The 19,358-nt window shown below is 36.5% G+C and overlaps 2 protein-coding genes across 6 annotated transcripts in view; both read left to right on the top strand.

Moving 5' to 3' along the window:
• Window positions 1-6,544, top strand: part of ddr2a (discoidin domain receptor tyrosine kinase 2a) — a 33,458-nt gene extending 26,914 nt beyond the window's left edge. For 2 of the 4 annotated variants that reach the window (XM_079628922.1, XM_079628923.1), the window contains exons 11-17: window positions 450-672; window positions 756-982; window positions 1,319-1,446; window positions 1,800-1,997; window positions 2,228-2,462; window positions 2,577-2,726; window positions 4,263-6,544. In XM_079628922.1, the coding sequence (XP_079485048.1) occupies window positions 450-672; window positions 756-982; window positions 1,319-1,446; window positions 1,800-1,997; window positions 2,228-2,462; window positions 2,577-2,726; window positions 4,263-4,394 (1,293 nt within the window). In that variant the 3' untranslated portion in view covers window positions 4,395-6,544. The remainder of the gene's footprint in view (window positions 1-449; window positions 673-755; window positions 983-1,318; window positions 1,447-1,799; window positions 1,998-2,227; window positions 2,463-2,576; window positions 2,727-4,262) is intronic. The other 2 variants (XM_079628924.1, XM_079628925.1) reach the window with 1 other exon arrangement.
• Window positions 6,545-6,696: 152 nt separating this feature from the next.
• Window positions 6,697-17,300, top strand: hsd17b7 (hydroxysteroid (17-beta) dehydrogenase 7). Of its 2 annotated transcripts, none has more exons than XM_079629094.1 (9): window positions 6,697-6,924; window positions 7,206-7,409; window positions 10,014-10,106; window positions 11,001-11,115; window positions 14,139-14,333; window positions 14,470-14,574; window positions 14,683-14,739; window positions 16,217-16,315; window positions 16,567-17,300. In XM_079629094.1, exons 1-9 carry the CDS (start codon window positions 6,890-6,892, stop codon window positions 16,678-16,680), a joined length of 1,017 nt encoding a protein of 338 aa, XP_079485220.1. In that variant the 5' UTR covers window positions 6,697-6,889; the 3' UTR covers window positions 16,681-17,300. The 2 variants fall into 2 exon arrangements, with proteins under 2 accessions (XP_079485220.1, XP_079485221.1); XM_079629095.1 differs by having other exon boundaries at window positions 6,755-6,853; window positions 16,567-16,826.
• The last annotated feature ends 2,058 nt before the right edge of the window (window positions 17,301-19,358 follow it).

Below are 19,358 nucleotides of genomic sequence, written 5' to 3' on the forward strand. Positions count from 1 at the left end.
TTTCACAATATCATTGCTTTACTGTATTTTTGATCAAATAAATGCAGCCTTAGTGAGCAAAAGACTTTAAAAACTTTTCTGAGCCCAAACTTTTGAGCAGTAGTGTGTGAGTGTCCAATTATGTGTAATTATGTGTACAATTCTGATTTTAAATGATGTCTTTGTCTCAAAATATTCCCACTATAACTTTGATCTTGCATAAAAAACTTCCATTCTGCACCAGACCTTAATTTAATAAACAAGGATGATGATTATGACAAACTGTTATCGTAGTCATACTGCATGGCCTCTGAAACAGTGATGCTATTTTCCAGTGTTTATATGAATGAAAAAAAAGGCATGCGTAAGTTGATTGTGAATATGATTTCATAGGTGCATAATGCATCAAAAGACTAGTAAATATTTGAGACTTTTTTTTAGCATTCTTCACTAAACATCCTTCATTCCAGGTGTCTCGGAGGATGCTGGACGATGAACTAACTGCTAGTCTGTCAATACAGAGTGAGACCTTCACCTATAACAACAACAACAACAACAGCCCCTCCTCAGGGTCCAGCGAGCAGGAGTCCAACTCCACCTATGAGCGCATCTTCCCTCTGGGACCCGACTACCAAGAGCCCTCCCGTCTGGTCCGCAAACTGCCGGAGTTTTCCCAAACATCCGAGGATACCGGTGAGTTCCAGAAGCAAAATTTGGAATATATAAGGAGGGCAATTGCACATATACATATACAGGATGTTTGTATTTTTCTGCAGCATCAACAAGTACAGCTTCCAAGTCTCCTCCAGTGAGCGTGCAAGAGGGTGTTCCACATTATGCTGAGGCAGACATAGTCAACCTGCAGGGTGTGACTGGGGGAAACACCTACGCTGTGCCCGCCCTCACCATGGACCTGCTGTCAGGGAAAGATGTCGCTGTGGAGGAATTTCCTCGGAAACTGCTTACCTTTAAAGAAAAGCTGGGAGAGGGGCAGTTTGGAGAGGCAAGTTCTGTATATTTACGAAAGAATGATAATACTCATTTGAAAGAATTTCCTGTTCTATGCTTTATCATGTGTTTTATGGTACATTACGGTTCAAATGTTTTTAAATGTTACGAATTCTGGCGGGGGGTTCCAGGTTTTCAGGATTCTTTGATTAATAGAAAGTTAAAAAGAACAGCATTTATTTGAAATAGAAATATTTCGTAACATTAATGTCTTTACTTTCTTTTTTTATGTGTGCTTTCTAAATAAAAGTTTTTTATTTATTTTTTATCGTAAAATCATTAAATGATATATGAATATACTAAATGGTTGTTTTTGCTGTTGTGTTGCCAGGTGCATTTGTGTGAAGCAGAAGGCATGCAAGATTTCATGGATGAGGACTTCTCCTTCGATGTCATTGAAAACCAAACAGTGCTTGTAGCTGTTAAGATGCTTCGAGCGGATGCCAATAAAAACGCTAGGTTTGCATGCCCAAATGTCACAATCATGACTCCCATAAATTAAAGCAAAACACTGACGCTACATCCTAATGAACATCAAATGCATGCAAAAAACAAAATACAAAAGCCGTAATAGTGCTTACACAAAGAAATACTACACACAAAAATGACAATTCTGTCGTTGTTTCACATCCATGTGCTGTTATTAGTTTTATGACAGAAAATATTTATTGTTTTTGTTCCACGGATGAAAAAATAGTTTTCATTTTTGGGTTAACTGGTCCTTGAATTTTCATTGATCCATCACTCCATCTGTAACATCTAAAATAAACACACCCCTTCCAAATTGACATATTTTCCCAAATACCTTACAGGAATGATTTCTTGAAGGAGATAAAGATCATGTCACGATTGAAAGACCCCAACATCATCAGGCTGCTGGCAGTGTGTATGAGCTCTGACCCTCTGTGTATGATCACCGAATACATGGAGAACGGAGACCTTAATCAGTTCCTGTCCCGCCATGAGCCTGAAGGCATGATCGCTCTCCTCAGCAACGCTCCAACAGTCAGGTTGATACCAAATCTTTTTAAACATTTACATTTAAGTATAGAAATGGCAATTGGAAGTGCAATTACACTGGTGGACCTGGACTTGAACCTAAAATAAAAATAAACACATTATTACAAAGGAAATGTACGGAATTGCATAAATAGAGTCAACAAGCGACTTTTCATTGCTAGATTAAATTTTAAGGAGTGATCTTAACCAGGTTATGACTCAAATGTTTTTACTGTCTCAGCTATAGTAACCTGCACCACATGACCACACAGATCGCTTCAGGCATGAAGTATCTATCTTCACTAAACTTTGTCCATCGGGACTTGGCCACCCGCAACTGCCTTGTAGGGAAGAACTTCACCATCAAGATTGCAGACTTCGGAATGAGTAGGAACCTGTATAGTGGAGACTACTACCGTATCCAGGGAAGAGCTGTGCTGCCCATCCGCTGGATGTCCTGGGAGAGCATTCTTCTGGTCAGACACACACATAAACTTGACAAAGGAAATAAGTGTTGTATTTTCTGTATTTTTCATTCATGCTTCTATGTCTTTAAAAGTCTGACACGGGATGATTTTTGTCCTTTACAGGGGAAATTCACCACATCCAGTGATGTGTGGGCTTTTGGCGTGACACTTTGGGAGATGCTTACCTTTTGCAAAGAGCAGCCCTACTCACAGCTTTCAGACGAGCAGGTCATTGAAAACACAGGGGAGTTCTTTCGGGATCAGAGAAGACAGGTAAAAGGATGCTTAAAGTGATAGTTTACCCAAAAATGTAAATTCTGTCATCATTTACTCATCTTCATGTCGTTCCAAATAGGCCTGCAGCATTTTTGATTAATCCTCTGATCGTGTGTGGTTTTTTTTTCACATTTTGCCAAATAATATTGAAAAAACTGTTATAAAGTAAGAATCTTTAATCAGAATGCATTATATTATATGACAGTCAGCATTGGTGGTTGCAGCAAACATGAGTTGAGGCAGGATCTAGATACTGCAGTTAACTTTAATTAACAATAAATCAAGGAGACTGAAACGAGGAATGATGATGGCAGGATGTGGATGTGGGCTAGGGAGGCTACGGCTGAGTGGTAATGTCCTCCTCTTTCATTTCGCCAACTTTAACAATAAACAAAAAATAACAAACACAGGAGAAACACAACCACACTGTACAGCGACGAGAACGGACAAAGAATAACTCAAACAGAGGACTATATATACACACAAGTTGACTGAGGGAGAAAACAAGAGAGAGGTGGGGCTAATCAATCACACAATGGGTAACTATGACAACATATAAGAAGCGGGAACATAGGGAACATAGGAAACAAAGGCACACGGAAAACAAGAAAGTAAAACCATAAACCTAATAATTACTATATTATGTTAAACAAATATTAATTTTCATAACATTCAAGTAAACACATGGGCCTATTTTATTAATTTTTTTATTATTATAGATGATTCCAAGTAAAACAACAATGTATTAGGATTACACTGTAAGTGACATGAACAAAACAGAATTAAATCATGAATTTCAATTATCTGTATGACGATTAATCATCACAACAAAATTTGTGATTGTGACAGGTCTAGTTCCAAACTCATAAGACTTTGGTTTAGCTTTTAAACAAATAATAGGATATTTTTAATAAAGCATGAGAGGTTTCTGTCCAGGGCCGGAGTGGGGCACATTTTCATCCCATGATTTTAATGCCCAAGTCTAACCCCAACAAGACACCCCCTTATTTTTTACTCATATAGTTCAACTGGAATATACTGAATAAATAGCATACTAAACTATGCTTGCATACAAAACCAAACATTCAACAATTAAACGTATTAATATATGCATAGCTGAAAAATACTCCACATACACATTAAATCAGACTGTACAGCAGTATGGATTAGAACATGTTCATCTATAAAATGTCATGTTACTCCACTGTTTTTAAAAACATTGATGAATAATATTCATTCCACTCGTTTCATATGGATTTGTTTTACAATGAATGCCCGAATTTTTGTTACCTAGACCTTTCAGTGAAGGAACAGGAACCTCTCATGTTTCATTAAAAATATCTTAATTTGTATTTTGAAGAGTAACCAAAGTCTTATAGGTTTATAAGGACATGAGGATGAGTAAATTATTACATCATTTTTATTTTGTGTGAATTAACTGTTTAATTGGTATTATAGAGAGATGTATGAGATTAAACTGATCCTATTAATCTAAACCACATCTAATAGTTCTGAGTATTTTCTTATCCTCAGATATACCTGCCCCAGCCGCCAATGTGTCCAGACCCCGTCTACAAGCTCATGTTGAGCTGCTGGCACAGGAACACCAAAGAGCGTCCATCTTTCCAGGAGATTCATCACACACTACTGGAGTGCAAGCCGTAGTGGCCACTAATGTGCCAACCTTGGCACTCACCGAGACATTTCAGTTCGCCCACAGGACTCCAGTCAACTACACACCGCAACACGCACTTATACATTCCCATATATAGGAAGTTCGATCAGAATCTATAATTTTTTCTGTAGCTATTTTCACTGTGAGTGTGCAAAGGCAAACTGATATATATATATGTATATATATTGTATGTATATATATATATATATATATGATTGAACTATACGCCCCCTAACTAAGTGCCTGCGGTTGGCATACAATACCTGAGCAGCACCTAGGCTAAAGAAAATGTAGCAATGAATTTATGCACCTTTAACACAGAAGAATTGGATTTTACATACTGTTTGTTTTCTTCAAATAACTTTATACTAACCGATATATCTATAAAATATCTTTTTCTGAATAGAAAGAGGCTTTAAAACATGGTATTGGCTACTAATGGGCCTTTTATTATTTCCAATTTAATGTTGTTTTCAGTATTTTGAGGCCGAAGACAGCTTGAATGTAAATAAGAATCATTAATTGACATTTAGATTCACCTTTGGTTTTTATCTTGATGTCACTTGACGTTTGTGTACATGTTCATCTCATTTATTGAAAATGCTAAAGTATTTTGTTATTTTGCATATTTTCTTTGTTTCTCTGTAGTAAACTGCAAAGACCACTTTCAACCAAGTGGAGTAACAGAAAGATTATTTGGTTGCCACAGAATTTAAAATTAAAAACCAGAAAAGATTAAATTAAAATTGTAAATGTAAAATGTATAGTTATCCTGCAACTACCTATATATGTGTTTATATTTAAGTGTGCTGCTTTACATAAGTGTTTTGCTTGTTATGGTGAAAATGGTGATTACGGTATTTAAGTCCATTTCATTATTTTTCTTTGCTCAAAACAACGTTTGTATCAAGAAACAGTAATGTCAGCATAATGAGCTATAAATAGCCATAATCCTTTTACAGAAATCTGTTACAATATTTGCATGAAGTTGGATACAATCTGATATAGTAAAATGACTTAATAGTAATTGTAAAAAAAATCATTACATTTGTCCTGTGTGTTCATCTATTCTCAAAGTAGGCCCGAATGGGGCTGTAAGTACATTTATTATCACCAGTTTCATTGATCAAAGATGAAATTAAGCTTATTTTAAAGCTGCAGTCTTTCTTTTATTTTAGAGTATATTCTAGATGGTGCTGAATTGATAAACTGTTGGATAAATACTGGATTTGTATTGAACAGATGCACTATGATGGTTTACAGTAAGTTGTGATGTGTTTTTGCATGTGAAAAGTGCTGCAAATGGGACACTTTTGTAATTAACTTGTATACTTGTAAATCATTTTTGTGTGGTCATTGTATATGACTATAATATTGAAAATGTGTGCACCTTTTGGGGTCAGTTGAGATATCTGCCATTATATAAGTGTTGTGGATTTGAAAGTCTCTATCTACATGTATAGATTAATTTTAACATTCTTGACATGACTGATTAAGTTGCATTATAGATATGCTTTAAATTCTAATTCTGCACTGTTTAAATGTTTTATCAGCTGGTTTTCTCAGCAAGTCTATTAAAGTTTCTTCTTTCATACTATAAACACAAAACAGTAGGCTATAGTCCTTTTTGAGACTTTGAGTTTGTTTACAAAAACCTGGAAATATTCAACATTATCACTTTATAAAACACGTCTTTGTGAGGAGAGGAAAAACTTTTTTATATATATTCTCTACATTGACAATATCTTATCACACTTAAGGGGAAACTGGATTATTTTTTATCAATATGAAAAATATACTGCATTTTCTTTCTTTTATCCTTTAATCGTGTGATGCTCTATTCGTATCCCTAAGTTTAAGTGCTGTATTCTTTTAATAGCAGTTTTTTTTCCACTAATAACCTTTTGTACATGTAGGCCTATGTGTTAGAAAATTGTACATAAGATATAATAAATTGATGAATCTCTAAACATGTTGTCTAGATATTTTATAATTATAAAAGCAGATTTCATACTTTCACAGTAATAAAATGTGTATTTGTATGTGAATTTGACGTTTGTGTGCAGCTTAATTTGTACGTTGTCTGTACTCGTTATTTGCTTTTTAAAAGTTCATATTCCCCCCTAATTTTAATAAATCTAATTTTAAAACTGAGTTTCAGTTTTATTTTATCACATTATCTATTATCATTATCATTATCCATCACATTACTTAGGTTTCCGACGATTGGTTAGCCTGGTCTGACAGTAGCCAGAGCCAGTAGCTAAGTCTTGATTGGTCAGAGTAGATGTCCCGTCACAGAAAGGAAACAGCTGATTGGCCGGTAGAAGTATGACCTCCAATCACACCATGGCGGCTGTGCAAACTCCATCCGTGCCATGCGTACACAAACTGGCGAAATACCACACTAGAAACTGTTGCGAAGGGAAAGTACAATACAATATCACAGGTAGCATATCATATATTGTATGAATGTAAAGATAGGATGAAGAAAGTAGTGTTGGTAACCGGTGCGAACAGGTAACGAAACTGTGTGCATTTAATTGTTTTCTTTATAGTTTCACATCAGTTTTAAACTTCATTCTGTTGTCATTATCATAGTGATGAAAACTTTTGGTTCTTTTTCTATTATCTTTATGTTTTAAATAACCAAAAGACATTTTTGAAAGAAATACCTAATAATTAATTGTATTGTTCTGTATGTGTTCTCATATAGCCAGTAGTTGACATGTTGCACAATGCATCTCTTTACTCTGTAAGTAATGTTCTGCATATAACCCTGTTTGCTGTCATGTGTTCAGTGGAATTGGCCTTGCCCTGTGTGAGCGTCTACTAAGCCAGGATGCCCAGCTGCAGCTCTGTCTGGCCTGCAGGAACATGCAGAGAGCTGAAGCTGCCCGACAGGCTCTTCTAGTGTCTCACCCTCGAGCTCAAGTTTCTCTGCTGCACTTAGATGTGGGCAACATGAGCTCAGTACTCAGGGCTGCTGAGGAGTTCAAGCAAAAGTAAGACATCCCAGTCCCTGTTTACCAAAATACACTGTCATTTTTGATGGACTTCATGCTGTTATGCTTATACTGAATTCTTTTAGTTTAAGCATATAGTGACAGGGGCTGTTAAGCTCTAAAAAGCATCATAAAAGTAATCTATATGACTATATTCCAAGTCTTTTGAAGCTATTTTATAGTTTTGTGTGAGGAACAGACTGAAATTTCTATTTAGGTGATTTGTTCCAGAAACATTTTTTGTTATGCTGGTTGAAAGTCTCTTCACATCCTGATAGAATCACTAAGTTAAGTGGTCTAAATGTATTTATATGTATATCTCGTCTGTGGAAGGCATTGGACCATAAAATGTTCTTCCAATCATAGGTCCGAATGTACTAGCAGTAAGCCTATGGATTTCCTTACATCCGCACACCCTGCTCATGCAGACCTCACACGTCATAAACGTGTTTTAAATTGCTATATGAGTTTCATGCTATGAGCCACCAGAACAGCAGCCATAGTTCCTCCTGAACCAAAACAACAAGCTAAAGCTGCATTCACACCATAACTACTGTAATTTGGATGATATGGAAACCCGTGAAATTATACTCGGAGCGGTTAGGGACTCGAATGTATGCGTTTCTTTGACAACGCTATTAAGGACTAAATTAATCTGCAGCAGTCAGGTGGTAAAGGTCAGAGCTCTTTAAGTTGTTTATGTTCATTATTATTGTAACGTTATTATTTAAAGGAACCGTATGTAAGATTGTGGCCAAAACTGCTACTGCAATCACTTTCAAATTACTGTAGAGCGGTGTATCCCCTCCCCCCTGACTCGAGGTTGCCAGATAGGATGCAGGATCCAGCTGCAACGTAGGCTGCTACAAGGAGCTTCCAATGGCAAGACTTGACCCAGATGCCGAAACACTACTGACTTTGTGATTGGTAGATAGGTGGAGAGTGGCTCATCAGGCAAAACACAACATGACAACATCAACATCAGTTGAGGGCTGCAACTTCACTTTTAAATGACAATATCCTGGCCGGACTACTGTTGTTGTCAGTGATATAAGTATTTGAAATGAACATGATTTTTTCTTCTCTACTGACATATCAGGGCCATGTTATGATTATTTGAAATACATTTCTTACATACGGTTCCTTTAAGGAGTTCGGTTTAATGCCAAACTACTGAGGTGCCTGAACCCGGGGAAGGCCTGGCTGACATGCTAGATGTTACGAGTGCTACGCTCACTTGATTGCCCTGTGCTAAAAAAACGCATGTAGACAAATGTTGTCGTTGAAATCCAAAGTGGTCCATTTATTCCAATACAGCACGTTGCCCACAGCAGTTCTCATCAGTGTAACAATACAAGGCACTGCGCGCAAGCGGTCAAAGACCCTTTGCCCTTCCGGGTCAAACACCTGCCAACAACATTGTATTTGCTACCTTTATACCTGAGGCCAATTTACAGACATGCGCCACCCAGTGTTAGACAAAAGGAATTACAACCTGAATACAAAGCAGCATTTGGCTCTTACAGTTATGTTGAGACATGTACTTTAACACAGTCTTTCGTGACGCTTTTGTTCACTCCTTACTTTGCACGTTCATGTAATTTGAAGGAGGCATGGCTTTGTAGAGCGCTCTTGAGGGAGGGTGGGATCGTATGCTTTCAAAGCTAGCTCGCTATTGATGGCCTCTCTGAAAATTACCAATCATACCTTTAAATGTTGTAACTTTTTTTCCCCCTTGATTATGTGAATGTTAGTGAAAACATTAGGGGAATGTTTTGTCTATTTCATAATTTATAATCAGAATTATCTGAAAAAAGTAGCAGATAGTAACGTTTAAAAAACTGTTTCATGTTTTGAAAAATGTTCCATGAATGATGTACAAAAAATGTTTAGCTAATGCAGAGGTCTTCAGCCACTGTCCTGCAGAGTTTAGCTCCAACCATTCAAACACACCTGAACCAGCTAATCGAGCTCTTCGGGACTGCTTCAACATCACAGGCAGGTGTGCTGAAGTAGGTTGGAAATAAACTTTGCAGGGCAGTGGCGGTGCATCCAAAATCGCATACCTACTGTATAAGTAGGTACTACATTTGAATATACTTAACCGTTAAAAAAACATACATTTCATACTACCCTTTTGGCATACTGTTTTTCGCATACTATATAGTAGAGAAGGATTCTATCTCTGATGCATCGTGGGCCTCCAGGAGCAGGAATGAAGACCTCTGTCCCAATGGTTTGATCAACTTAATAAAGACGGATAACAAATATTCTATTAACATTAACCTTCCCATAATGTTAGCCAAAGTTGTGAGATTGTTCCCTGTTGACCGATGCAAAAAACTTTCAGTACTCTAGTATCCATGCCATAAACCAACTAAATAAAATGCTCTTATATGTAATGAAAAGTTTGAGTACTTTTTAAACCCATTGGAGCCATTGCAAGAATTCATACAAAGTTAATCAGATTAGTCCATCAATAGTTGGTATTATATGACCAGTGAAGCACATTTGAAGCCCCCAGTTTGATTAACGTGGATAAAAAATATTTTAATATTTAAAATATTAAAACTTTAATATTTTATACCTTTTTTTTTTTAACAGGTACAACAGATTGGACTATCTGTATCTCAATGCTGGAATCATGCCTAATCCCAGGGTAGATCTCAAAGCCTTTTATAAAGGCTTGTTTTCTAGGTACAGTATTTTTTTCTATTTACACTCCCGTTCAAAGGGTTTGGGCTCAGTAAGATTTTTTTAAAGAAATTAATACTTTTATTCAACAAGGATTCAGTAAATTGATCAAAAGTCAAAGTAAAGACTTTAATTTTTTTTTACTATTTCAGATAAATGCTGTTCTTTTGAACTTTATTCATCAAAGAAAATCCTGGAAAAAATGTATCATCATGGTTTCCACAAAAATAATAAAGCAGCACAACTGTTTTAAACATTAATAATAAGAACTGTCACTTCTGCATAATTAGAATGATTTCTGAAGGATCATGTGACACTGAAGACTGGAGTAATGGCTGCAGCTTTGCCATTGCAGAATAAATTACATTTTAAAATATATTAAAATAGAAAACTGTTATTATTAATGTGTCACAATAATATGACAACAATATCAGATTTAGAGTTGAGGGAAGTAATGTTGGGGCACAAACATTTTAGAAATTTTCTGTGGTATATGTATACACCACTGTTCAAAAGTGTGGGGTCGGTAACATCAGGCTGCATTTATTTGATCAAAAATACAGTAAAACAGTTATATTGTGATGTAATACACTTGAAAAGAATATAAAACAGTGTACAAACTGTGCATACCATGCAAATTTCTTTTATGCATGTAATTCTAAATTAACAAAAAAATAGCTTGTTAATGCATCCATCAGCCAGGGATTCAGTAATACACATTTTAAAACATTGATTGTTACGTACTTAGTACTGGTACTTTGTTGTATACTCCTTTTAAAGTTAGTATGCAGGTTATATTATATACTTATGCCATAGACAGTGTGCTGTTATATTATAGTATATTACGTTGACTATAGTAGGAGTCTTTGATTATAATTCATTTTATCTACCCATCAGAAATGTGGTTCACATGTTTGCCACGGCGGAGGGTATTCTGACCCAGGAAGATAAGGTCACACCCATTGGTTTGCAGGAGGTGTTCGCCACTAATCTTTTTGGTCATTTCCTTCTGGTAAGTTGATGCATAAGAACTAGCGAGTGTGTTTCAATGACCACACATAAAAATAAACTGAACATAATAACAAACAGAGACAAAACTAATGTTTTTTTCACCACTATTTCTATGGGAGCATAATTTGTCTGTGGTAGAACAGTATTTCTGTATTTTCCGTGCAACACTATCAAATCAATAATCTGCCTCAAAAAGATCACCAAGAACAATATTTCATCCATGGATGCCACAGCATTCATTTCACTCTTGTCAACAACCTGTTCCCTGGCAGCTGCCCGATCAATAATTCATCCGAATGTCTCTAGTGCTAAAGTTATTTTGAGTCCTCAAATTGCAGCCCTGTGCTTCCTTGTGAAATGTTGCTGATGTTAATTGAAGAGCTCATTCATTTGCACTGAGGCATCTGGTCATCAGCGCGAGAATTCAGGGCAGCAGAGTTCACTCCTCTTGCTTCTCTACAGTGGCGTTATTGTGACTCAAGTGGCTCAGACATTAAAGTTGCAGTAGATATGACACTCTGTGTCCTCGAAGGCTAGACAAGACATATCGATTTTCTGCTGAGACGGCACAGAGCGAGGGGGATCAAATGAGGCTTTGTGTTTCTAGTCAAGTTGCCCTCTGCTTCTCTTACTCTCACACTTATATTCTTGTTTTGGTTATTTAAAATAAAAATAAATAACAAATACATATAAACAAAAAAAACTAAAATATACAGTACCATTCAAAAGTTTGGGTCTGTAAGATTTTTAAAAAACTTTTATTTAGAAAGGAGGGTGCATTAAATTAATCTAAAGTGACAGTACATTTATAATTTTTTTTAAAGATTTCGATTTCAAATAAATTGAACTTTCTAATGGACATTTATAATTTATTTATAACCATGTTTCAGCCATTTTGTTCTCAGGATGTTGTTCCTCACTGTGTTGTTTAAACGCATACTATGCAGTTTCCGCTTTTGTCAAACAGCGGCCCCTAGAGTCGCTGTGAAGTACTTGTATTAACGTTACTGTCGTAAATACCACTCACGCAGAGACGTCTCTGAACTCACTTGACTCTTCCGACCACGTTTTCTTCGTCGACTGAAATGATTTACTTCATGATTCACGTCTGAAATGCGTGCTAGTGTCTTCCATAGAGGCTGCTTCATATGTTGTTGATGTATGTGACGTCGTGCCGTAAAGCAAGTTGTGATTCTCTGGAGATTGGGCGGGGTGCCACCTCTCAAACCTGCATTGCTGGTTTTCCCAGCAGAGTTCATCTCCTCCCCCCTCGCCGCTATCGGGAAGATTCGCCCTACTACGAGTTCGTTTACCATTGAAATTACTTCAAAGTAGGGCTGCAGCTATCGATTCTTTTAGTAATCGAGTATTCTACTGATTATTCCATCAATTAATCGAGTAATCGGATAAAAAATTGTGGTAATAAAAATAGATCCATGTGAACAACAGCCTTTAAATACAAATAGGTAACACTTTACAATATGGTTCATTAGTTAACTACCTTAGTTATGAACAATACTTCTACAGCATTTATTAATCCTAGTTAATATTAATTTCATCATTTACTGATACATTAATCAAATGTTGTATTTGTTAACATTAATGTACTGTGAACTAACATGAACAAACAATGAAAATAACATTAACAAAAATGTATAAATACAGTTACAAATGTATTGTTCATTGTTAGTTCATGTTGGTTAATACATTAACTAATGAACCTTATTGTAAAGTGTTACCTAAATATAATAACAATAAATATTTGTTCAAATAAAGTATCAAATTAATCATATGGGTTTTATTGAACTACGCTGTTAAAATACACCATGTAAAATAAATTATATAAACATAACTGTACAACATGTACATTACGTAAAAATAAATGCCTGCAGAGTGCGCAAACGTCCTGGTTACACTACTAAGGCATGATCAAATCCTTGTTTAATATTGGCCAAACTAAATTAAATTCAAATGTCAACTTAATCTTTAATATTTTGTCTCTTCTGTATGATAGGGATGCAACAGCTGCTCTAATTTCTTGAAAAATAGCATGTGCACCGTGCACGTCAAAACATGCAAACTCAGTGCAAGGGTTAAACTTTTATTTTGAAATCGTGATGGACAACAATTAGCAGATATTTCAGAAAGATATTTATGTATTCTCCTGTGTTAGCGTATATTTATAAATGAGTTGCGTTACTAATCTTGTGAAACGGCGTGCAGATGACTGTTATAAGCCACACAAACTGACAGCACGCAGAGGAGTTGGAGAAACCCGAGACCCTGACACGCATATAAATGAAGACATGAAGTGCAACTATGAAACACGCGTCCGAGGTTTTGCGTTCCCAAATGCACATTATTGGAAACCTAAACTAACAGCACATGCAGAGACTGAGTGAGTGTGTGTGTGTGTGTGTGTGTGTGTGTGTGTGTGGAGCAGCGCTTACGGTCAACGGAGCTGAGGTACTTTTAACACAATCTGCACGCATTAAAGCGTCTTCTCTGTGGGGAATAAAAAACCTCCCAGCGCATATTTTTAAAATATTTTTTGCACATATCACAGGCTTATTGATTTCATGATAGCACTATGCCATATTATGATTGTAAATGGTTTTAAATAGATCGCGTAGCCTTAGAAAACGATGTAATAATGCGGTTCGTGGATTCTCGTCTGTGGAATGCGCCACTTCCGGTATTTTGCCGGTTAGTAATTTGCAAGTGAGGATTTTTTTAAATCGAATACTCAACATTAATCGAGGAATCGTTGCAGCCCTACTTCAAAGCTGTTATATTAAGGTACAAATCTTGCATAGTGTGCCTTTAAGACAAAGTATGTGGCTTTTTGAGTGTCCAGACATGTCAACTTTTGGCTCGCCTAAAGGTGATAGTTTGGGGCAGCATTACCAGTATGGCCATACAATGGAAGACAAAAACAATCAGTGTTTTTGTAATTCTGTTTAGTATGCAGAAATTAAGCAGTACATTCCCTAATCCAACTGTCTTTTTTTTCTCCTGTGACAGGTGAGGGAACTGGAGCCCTTATTGTGTCAGACGGACCACAATTCTCTAATGATCTGGACATCTTCCAGTAATGCCCAGCGATCGGCCTTTAGTGTAGATGACATGCAGCATCAGAAAGGCCATGAGCCGTACAGCTCCTCGAAATATGCGTCTGATCTACTAAGCTTTGCCCTAAACCGCCACTACAACAGCCGGGTAAGTTCCCAGTTCCCTGCACAACTTGATAACCACACTCCCAAATATTTGCATGACATTATATAAAGTATCATAATATACCATTATTATTTTATTATTTGTGAATTATTAATCAATACTACTGAATCGTTCTCAGGGTTTGTATTCCTCAGTGATCTGTCCTGGTCTGGTCATGACTAACCTCACCTATGGCATTCTACCATCTTTCTTCTGGACCTTCATCATGCCAATAATGTGGCTTGTAGGTCCCCAATTTACTTTACTTCTTGTTTATCAACACGATAATTGGAATGTCACTCACAAATTTAACACTGTGATAATGTTCTAATGTCCTGTCCTGTCTCATCAGATAAGAGTCTTCACCAACACCTTTACCCTCTCACCTTACAATGGAGCGGAGGCTTTGGTATGTACTAGCATCACCCCAAATGGTTCAGGCATCATCAAGTTGAATAATTATTTCATTACACTCACCAGCCACTTTATTAGGTACACCTGTTCAACTGCTCGTTAATGCAAAAACATCTAATCAGCCAATCACATGGCAGCAACACAATGCATTTAGGCATGTAACCATGGTCAAGAAAGAAGATCTGCTGAAGTTCAAAATGAGCATCAGAATGGGGAAGAAAGGTGATTTAAGTGACTGAATGTGGCATGTTTGTTGGTGCCATGACGGGCTGGTCTGAGTATTTCAGAAACTGCGGATCTACTGGGATTCATTTAATGCACAACCATCTCTAGGGTTTACAAGATTGGTCTGAAAAAGAGAAAAAAATCCAGTGAGTGGTAGTTCTGTGGGAGAAAATGCTTTGTTGATGTCATAGGAGAATGGCCAGACTAGTTTGAGCTGATAGAAAGGCAACAGTTACTCATAACCACTCGTTACAACTGAGGTTTGCAGAAGAGCATCTCTGAACTCACCACACGTCAAACCTTGAAGCAGATGAGCTACAGCAGCAGAAGACCACAGCCGGTGCCACTCCTGTCAGTTAAGAACAGGAAACTGAGGCTACTATTCACACAGGCTCACCCCAGTAGAAGATCCTGTTCTGATGAATCTCGATTTCTACGGTAACATTCAGATGCTTGGGTCAGGGTTTGGTGTAAAAAGCCATGGGTCCATCCTGCCTTGTAGTCAATGGTTCAGGCTGGTGGCGGTGTAATGGTGTGGAGGATATTTTCTTGCTACACTTTGGACCTCTTAGTACCAAATGAGCATTGTTTAAATACCAAAGCCTACCTGAGTATGGTTGCTGACCATGTCCTTCCCTTTATTACCTTCTGATGGCTACTTCCAGCAGGATACCGCTCCATGTCACAATGCTCAAATCATTTAAAACTGGTTTCTTGAACATGACAGTCAGTTCACTTTACTCACATGGCCTCAACAGTCACCAGATCTCAATCCAATAGAGCACTTTTGGGTGGTGAAAAGGGAGATTCGCATCATCAATGTGCAGCCGACAAATCTGCAGCAACTGCGTGATGCTATCATTTCAATATGGACTAAAATCTCTGATGAATATTTCCAGCACCTAGCTGAATCTGTGGCACGAATAATTAAGGCAGTTCGGAAGGTAAAAAGTGGGTCCAACCAACCCAGTACTAGCAAGGTATACCTAATAAAGTGGCCGGTGAGTGTATGCTACATTTTTTTTAAAAATTATTTTCATTTTGTTTTTTATTTTTTTTCTTCTGAAATCTTTGACTGGGAAAAAATAGATGTTTCATAGTACATGGAATGGAAAATAAATAAATAAGTGAAACCACTTTGACAAATAGTTTTTGAAGCTTAGTGTTGCAAGTCAGTTGGAGGAATGACTTGGCCTCATACATTTCACCTGGTCTCAGTTTTCATCTATTGTTTTTTTATTACACAGTTTTGGCTGTTCATGCAGAAACCTGAGTCACTGGACCCAATGGCCAAATACCACAGTTTGACCTCTGGGCTTGGAAACAATTACACCCAACCACGCAAGGTCAGACCTGACACGCGGATTCCTCACTCATCTATTTGTATGCCCATTTTAGCCAGAGAATTGTAATTATTTTAAAATGTAGTTTTATATAGGAAATTTTAGTCTATAGGGTTAATATTCTTTGTGATTTGGTTGGTTCTGCTAAGAAATGGTTGAACTTTTATGTATCTCAGCTGTTGATCCTGTTCATATCATTCATTACTCATATCTACATAATTTGACAATAATGTCTTTTTTTTTTTTTTTTTTAGATGGACATTGATGAAACTATTTCAGAGGCCCTGTATGTGAAGTTATTGCAACTTGAGGATACAGTGCGTAAGAAACTGAGAGACGAGGATCTAGATATCGAAGCAAAAATCTAATGTAAAATATGGAGTCAAAACTATCATGCATTCTATCCCCACAAAGAAATCTTTAAGGAATTCCTTAATTTGTTTTTCATGAAGATCGAAACACTTTATATGAAATTATTGTGTTAGTCCAGCATTGCAACTATCATGTTCTTCACTTTTTTTTTTTACTTGTAAATTTACAAACAAGTACTTGCATTAATTCCAAAGTAACATTCAAGGCACACATTTTATCAGTTATTGCTTTCCTTGGGAGTCGAACCCATGAACTTGGGGTTGCTAGCACTATGCTCTACTTTTTGAGCTACTTATTACTTATTATGAATGGCTAATTATTGTGATATTTACATTAGTTTTGTTGCAGTGTATTCCAAGGTGAATGTTTTTTTACCATTGTGAGTACTTTGAACAGTCAGCAGTCTCTGACAGAAATGGGATCACAAATCTGACATGTATTTTTATCTATTCCATTTGTAATTTGTCACCCAAAGGTCCTTCTTCCAAAATGATTTGATTTAATAATATATATATATATATATATATGGCTAGTCTCTGTCATCTCTTTCCAGTTAATAACTGTGTGTGTGTGTGACTGTGTAAATTTTTATGATTAATAAATTGCTTGGCAAAGTATTAACTGTTTAATGTGTCTTGAGATTTCAGTTCAACTTCACTTTGAGAGATCTAATCCTCTTTAAACAAAAAATGGGTTCTTCTCACTCAGCTGATACACTGATATGTGCAAGTGAGACTTGTACAATGTTATTTTTTTTCTGTTCACACTCAAAGTATAAAGCAAACACAACAAGGTAATAGTTGAAGTGCAGTTGTAACAACTCATTCAACTACACAGCATTAAATAAACATACATATCAGAAACTAATGATTGTAATTCAAATTCAAATGATCTTTATAGGCATGACAAATTGTACATTGTATTGCCAAAGCATTTATATGAGCATAAAAAATAAAAATGAACAAATTCTGTATTGAACAAGTGTGGAAAAACATGAGAAAAAATGGTATATGTACTTTCAGTGGTGTGCGTGTGTGTGTACAAGAGTTTGTGTGAATTCTGTAATTCTCCAGATTAGTTAGCAATGTATGGGGGTTGCAGGTATTGATGGGTTGCCATGGCGATGAAGATCAGAGAAGCACTTCCCTGTGTTAACAAAGAATAACCAACTTAGCTTTCAGTGTTTTGCCAATAAATTTGTTTAGAGATTTTTTTTTTTTATCCCAAACAATACGACAGTACTGGCTCGTCAATCTTACCTCTGTGTTGAAGCTGGAGTTTTCTGGTAACAGTACGCGTGCAGATGTTCAGGTAAATAAACTTAAGATACTGTAGCAAATTGTGTGATGTTTTCTATAAAATTCAAAATATGAATCCACAATATAGCACGAAGCGATGTAACTCGAGTGATCCAGACAGACATTCGGAGTTGGTCAAATGTAGTGCGTGGGATGTGTTTCCACATCCTCAGGATCTGCAAATATTTGTTGCAGAGGGACTTGTGAAAAACTGCTCGTGTCGCACTCTGTTTCTTCAGCGAAGCCACTGAGTTTAGGGTTGCAGAATGCCCAGACCATGCCACAAAAGTACACAAAAAACGCTGACATCACCAAAAACATGAGCACATAAGACTCAATAATCGCTTCCGTCACCACATTCGGCATCCTTGTTGTGCGCGGAAGAATGGTTTCTTCAAATACATAAACAGTAAGGGAAAAAAACTTAGAGGAAATTTAGCTGAATGTCTATGAATCACAGTCGCCTTCAGCCCAGTGTATCATCACAGCTGCTTCTGCCTTATGACAGTGAGTTCATGCAGTGTTTCGCACTTTGCAATAAAGATTGTAATCAATATTCTGACAAATATAGGCTATATTGATAATAATTTAATTGGGACCAGAAGAAAGTCATATTTCCATTTAACTCATTTGATGTGGATTTGTTTTGTCCTGTAGAGCCAATTACAATAATAAATAAAAAAAGTTATTTTAAAAACACACTTCTCAAAGTATTGAATTTATCCACAAACAATGCCTAACATTTGACATAGCCTACATCACTGCCAACCCAGAAGAGATGACCATTTACTCCGGTTTCACAGACAAAGTCCCAGACTAAAATGCATATTTGAGCTGTTTTAACTGAAAGCAACTTGCACTGGCGTATCTTAAAATATGTCATCAGTGCCATTGTTTTGTGACGCAAGATGCACATCAGTAATGTTTTTTCTTTTCTTTCTAAAACACGAAACAAAAACGTTTATAAAAGCTACTTAAATGTCCTAATTGAACTAAAGTTTAATACAGGCTTAATCTAATTCCTGTCTGTGAAACCAAGCCTATGAGTTTCAAATAATGTATTGTGGAAATAATGGTGATTGGACATTTTTAGTTAAAAAAAGTTGCTGATTTCTTATTTGTCTTGTTATAGCTAAAGTGAATGCACACAATTAAAAAATCTCAAACTTCATTGAAAATGACGCTCTAGCATTCTGTCAAGTGATTTCTACCTTGATTTTTCTTCTTTACATCAGCTGTGTACATTGTTAATTACATAATTGTTATAATGGATATAATGCCTCAATTGTCTTTTTTGGGGGGGAAAATATAATACTTTTCTAATGGACTTCCAGTTTGAATGTAATTCACCATGTCATCATTTACATCATTTACCC

This window comes from Phoxinus phoxinus (assembly GCF_949152265.1).
Source record: "Phoxinus phoxinus genome assembly, chromosome: 11".
NCBI lineage: Eukaryota > Metazoa > Chordata > Actinopteri > Cypriniformes > Leuciscidae > Phoxinus > Phoxinus phoxinus.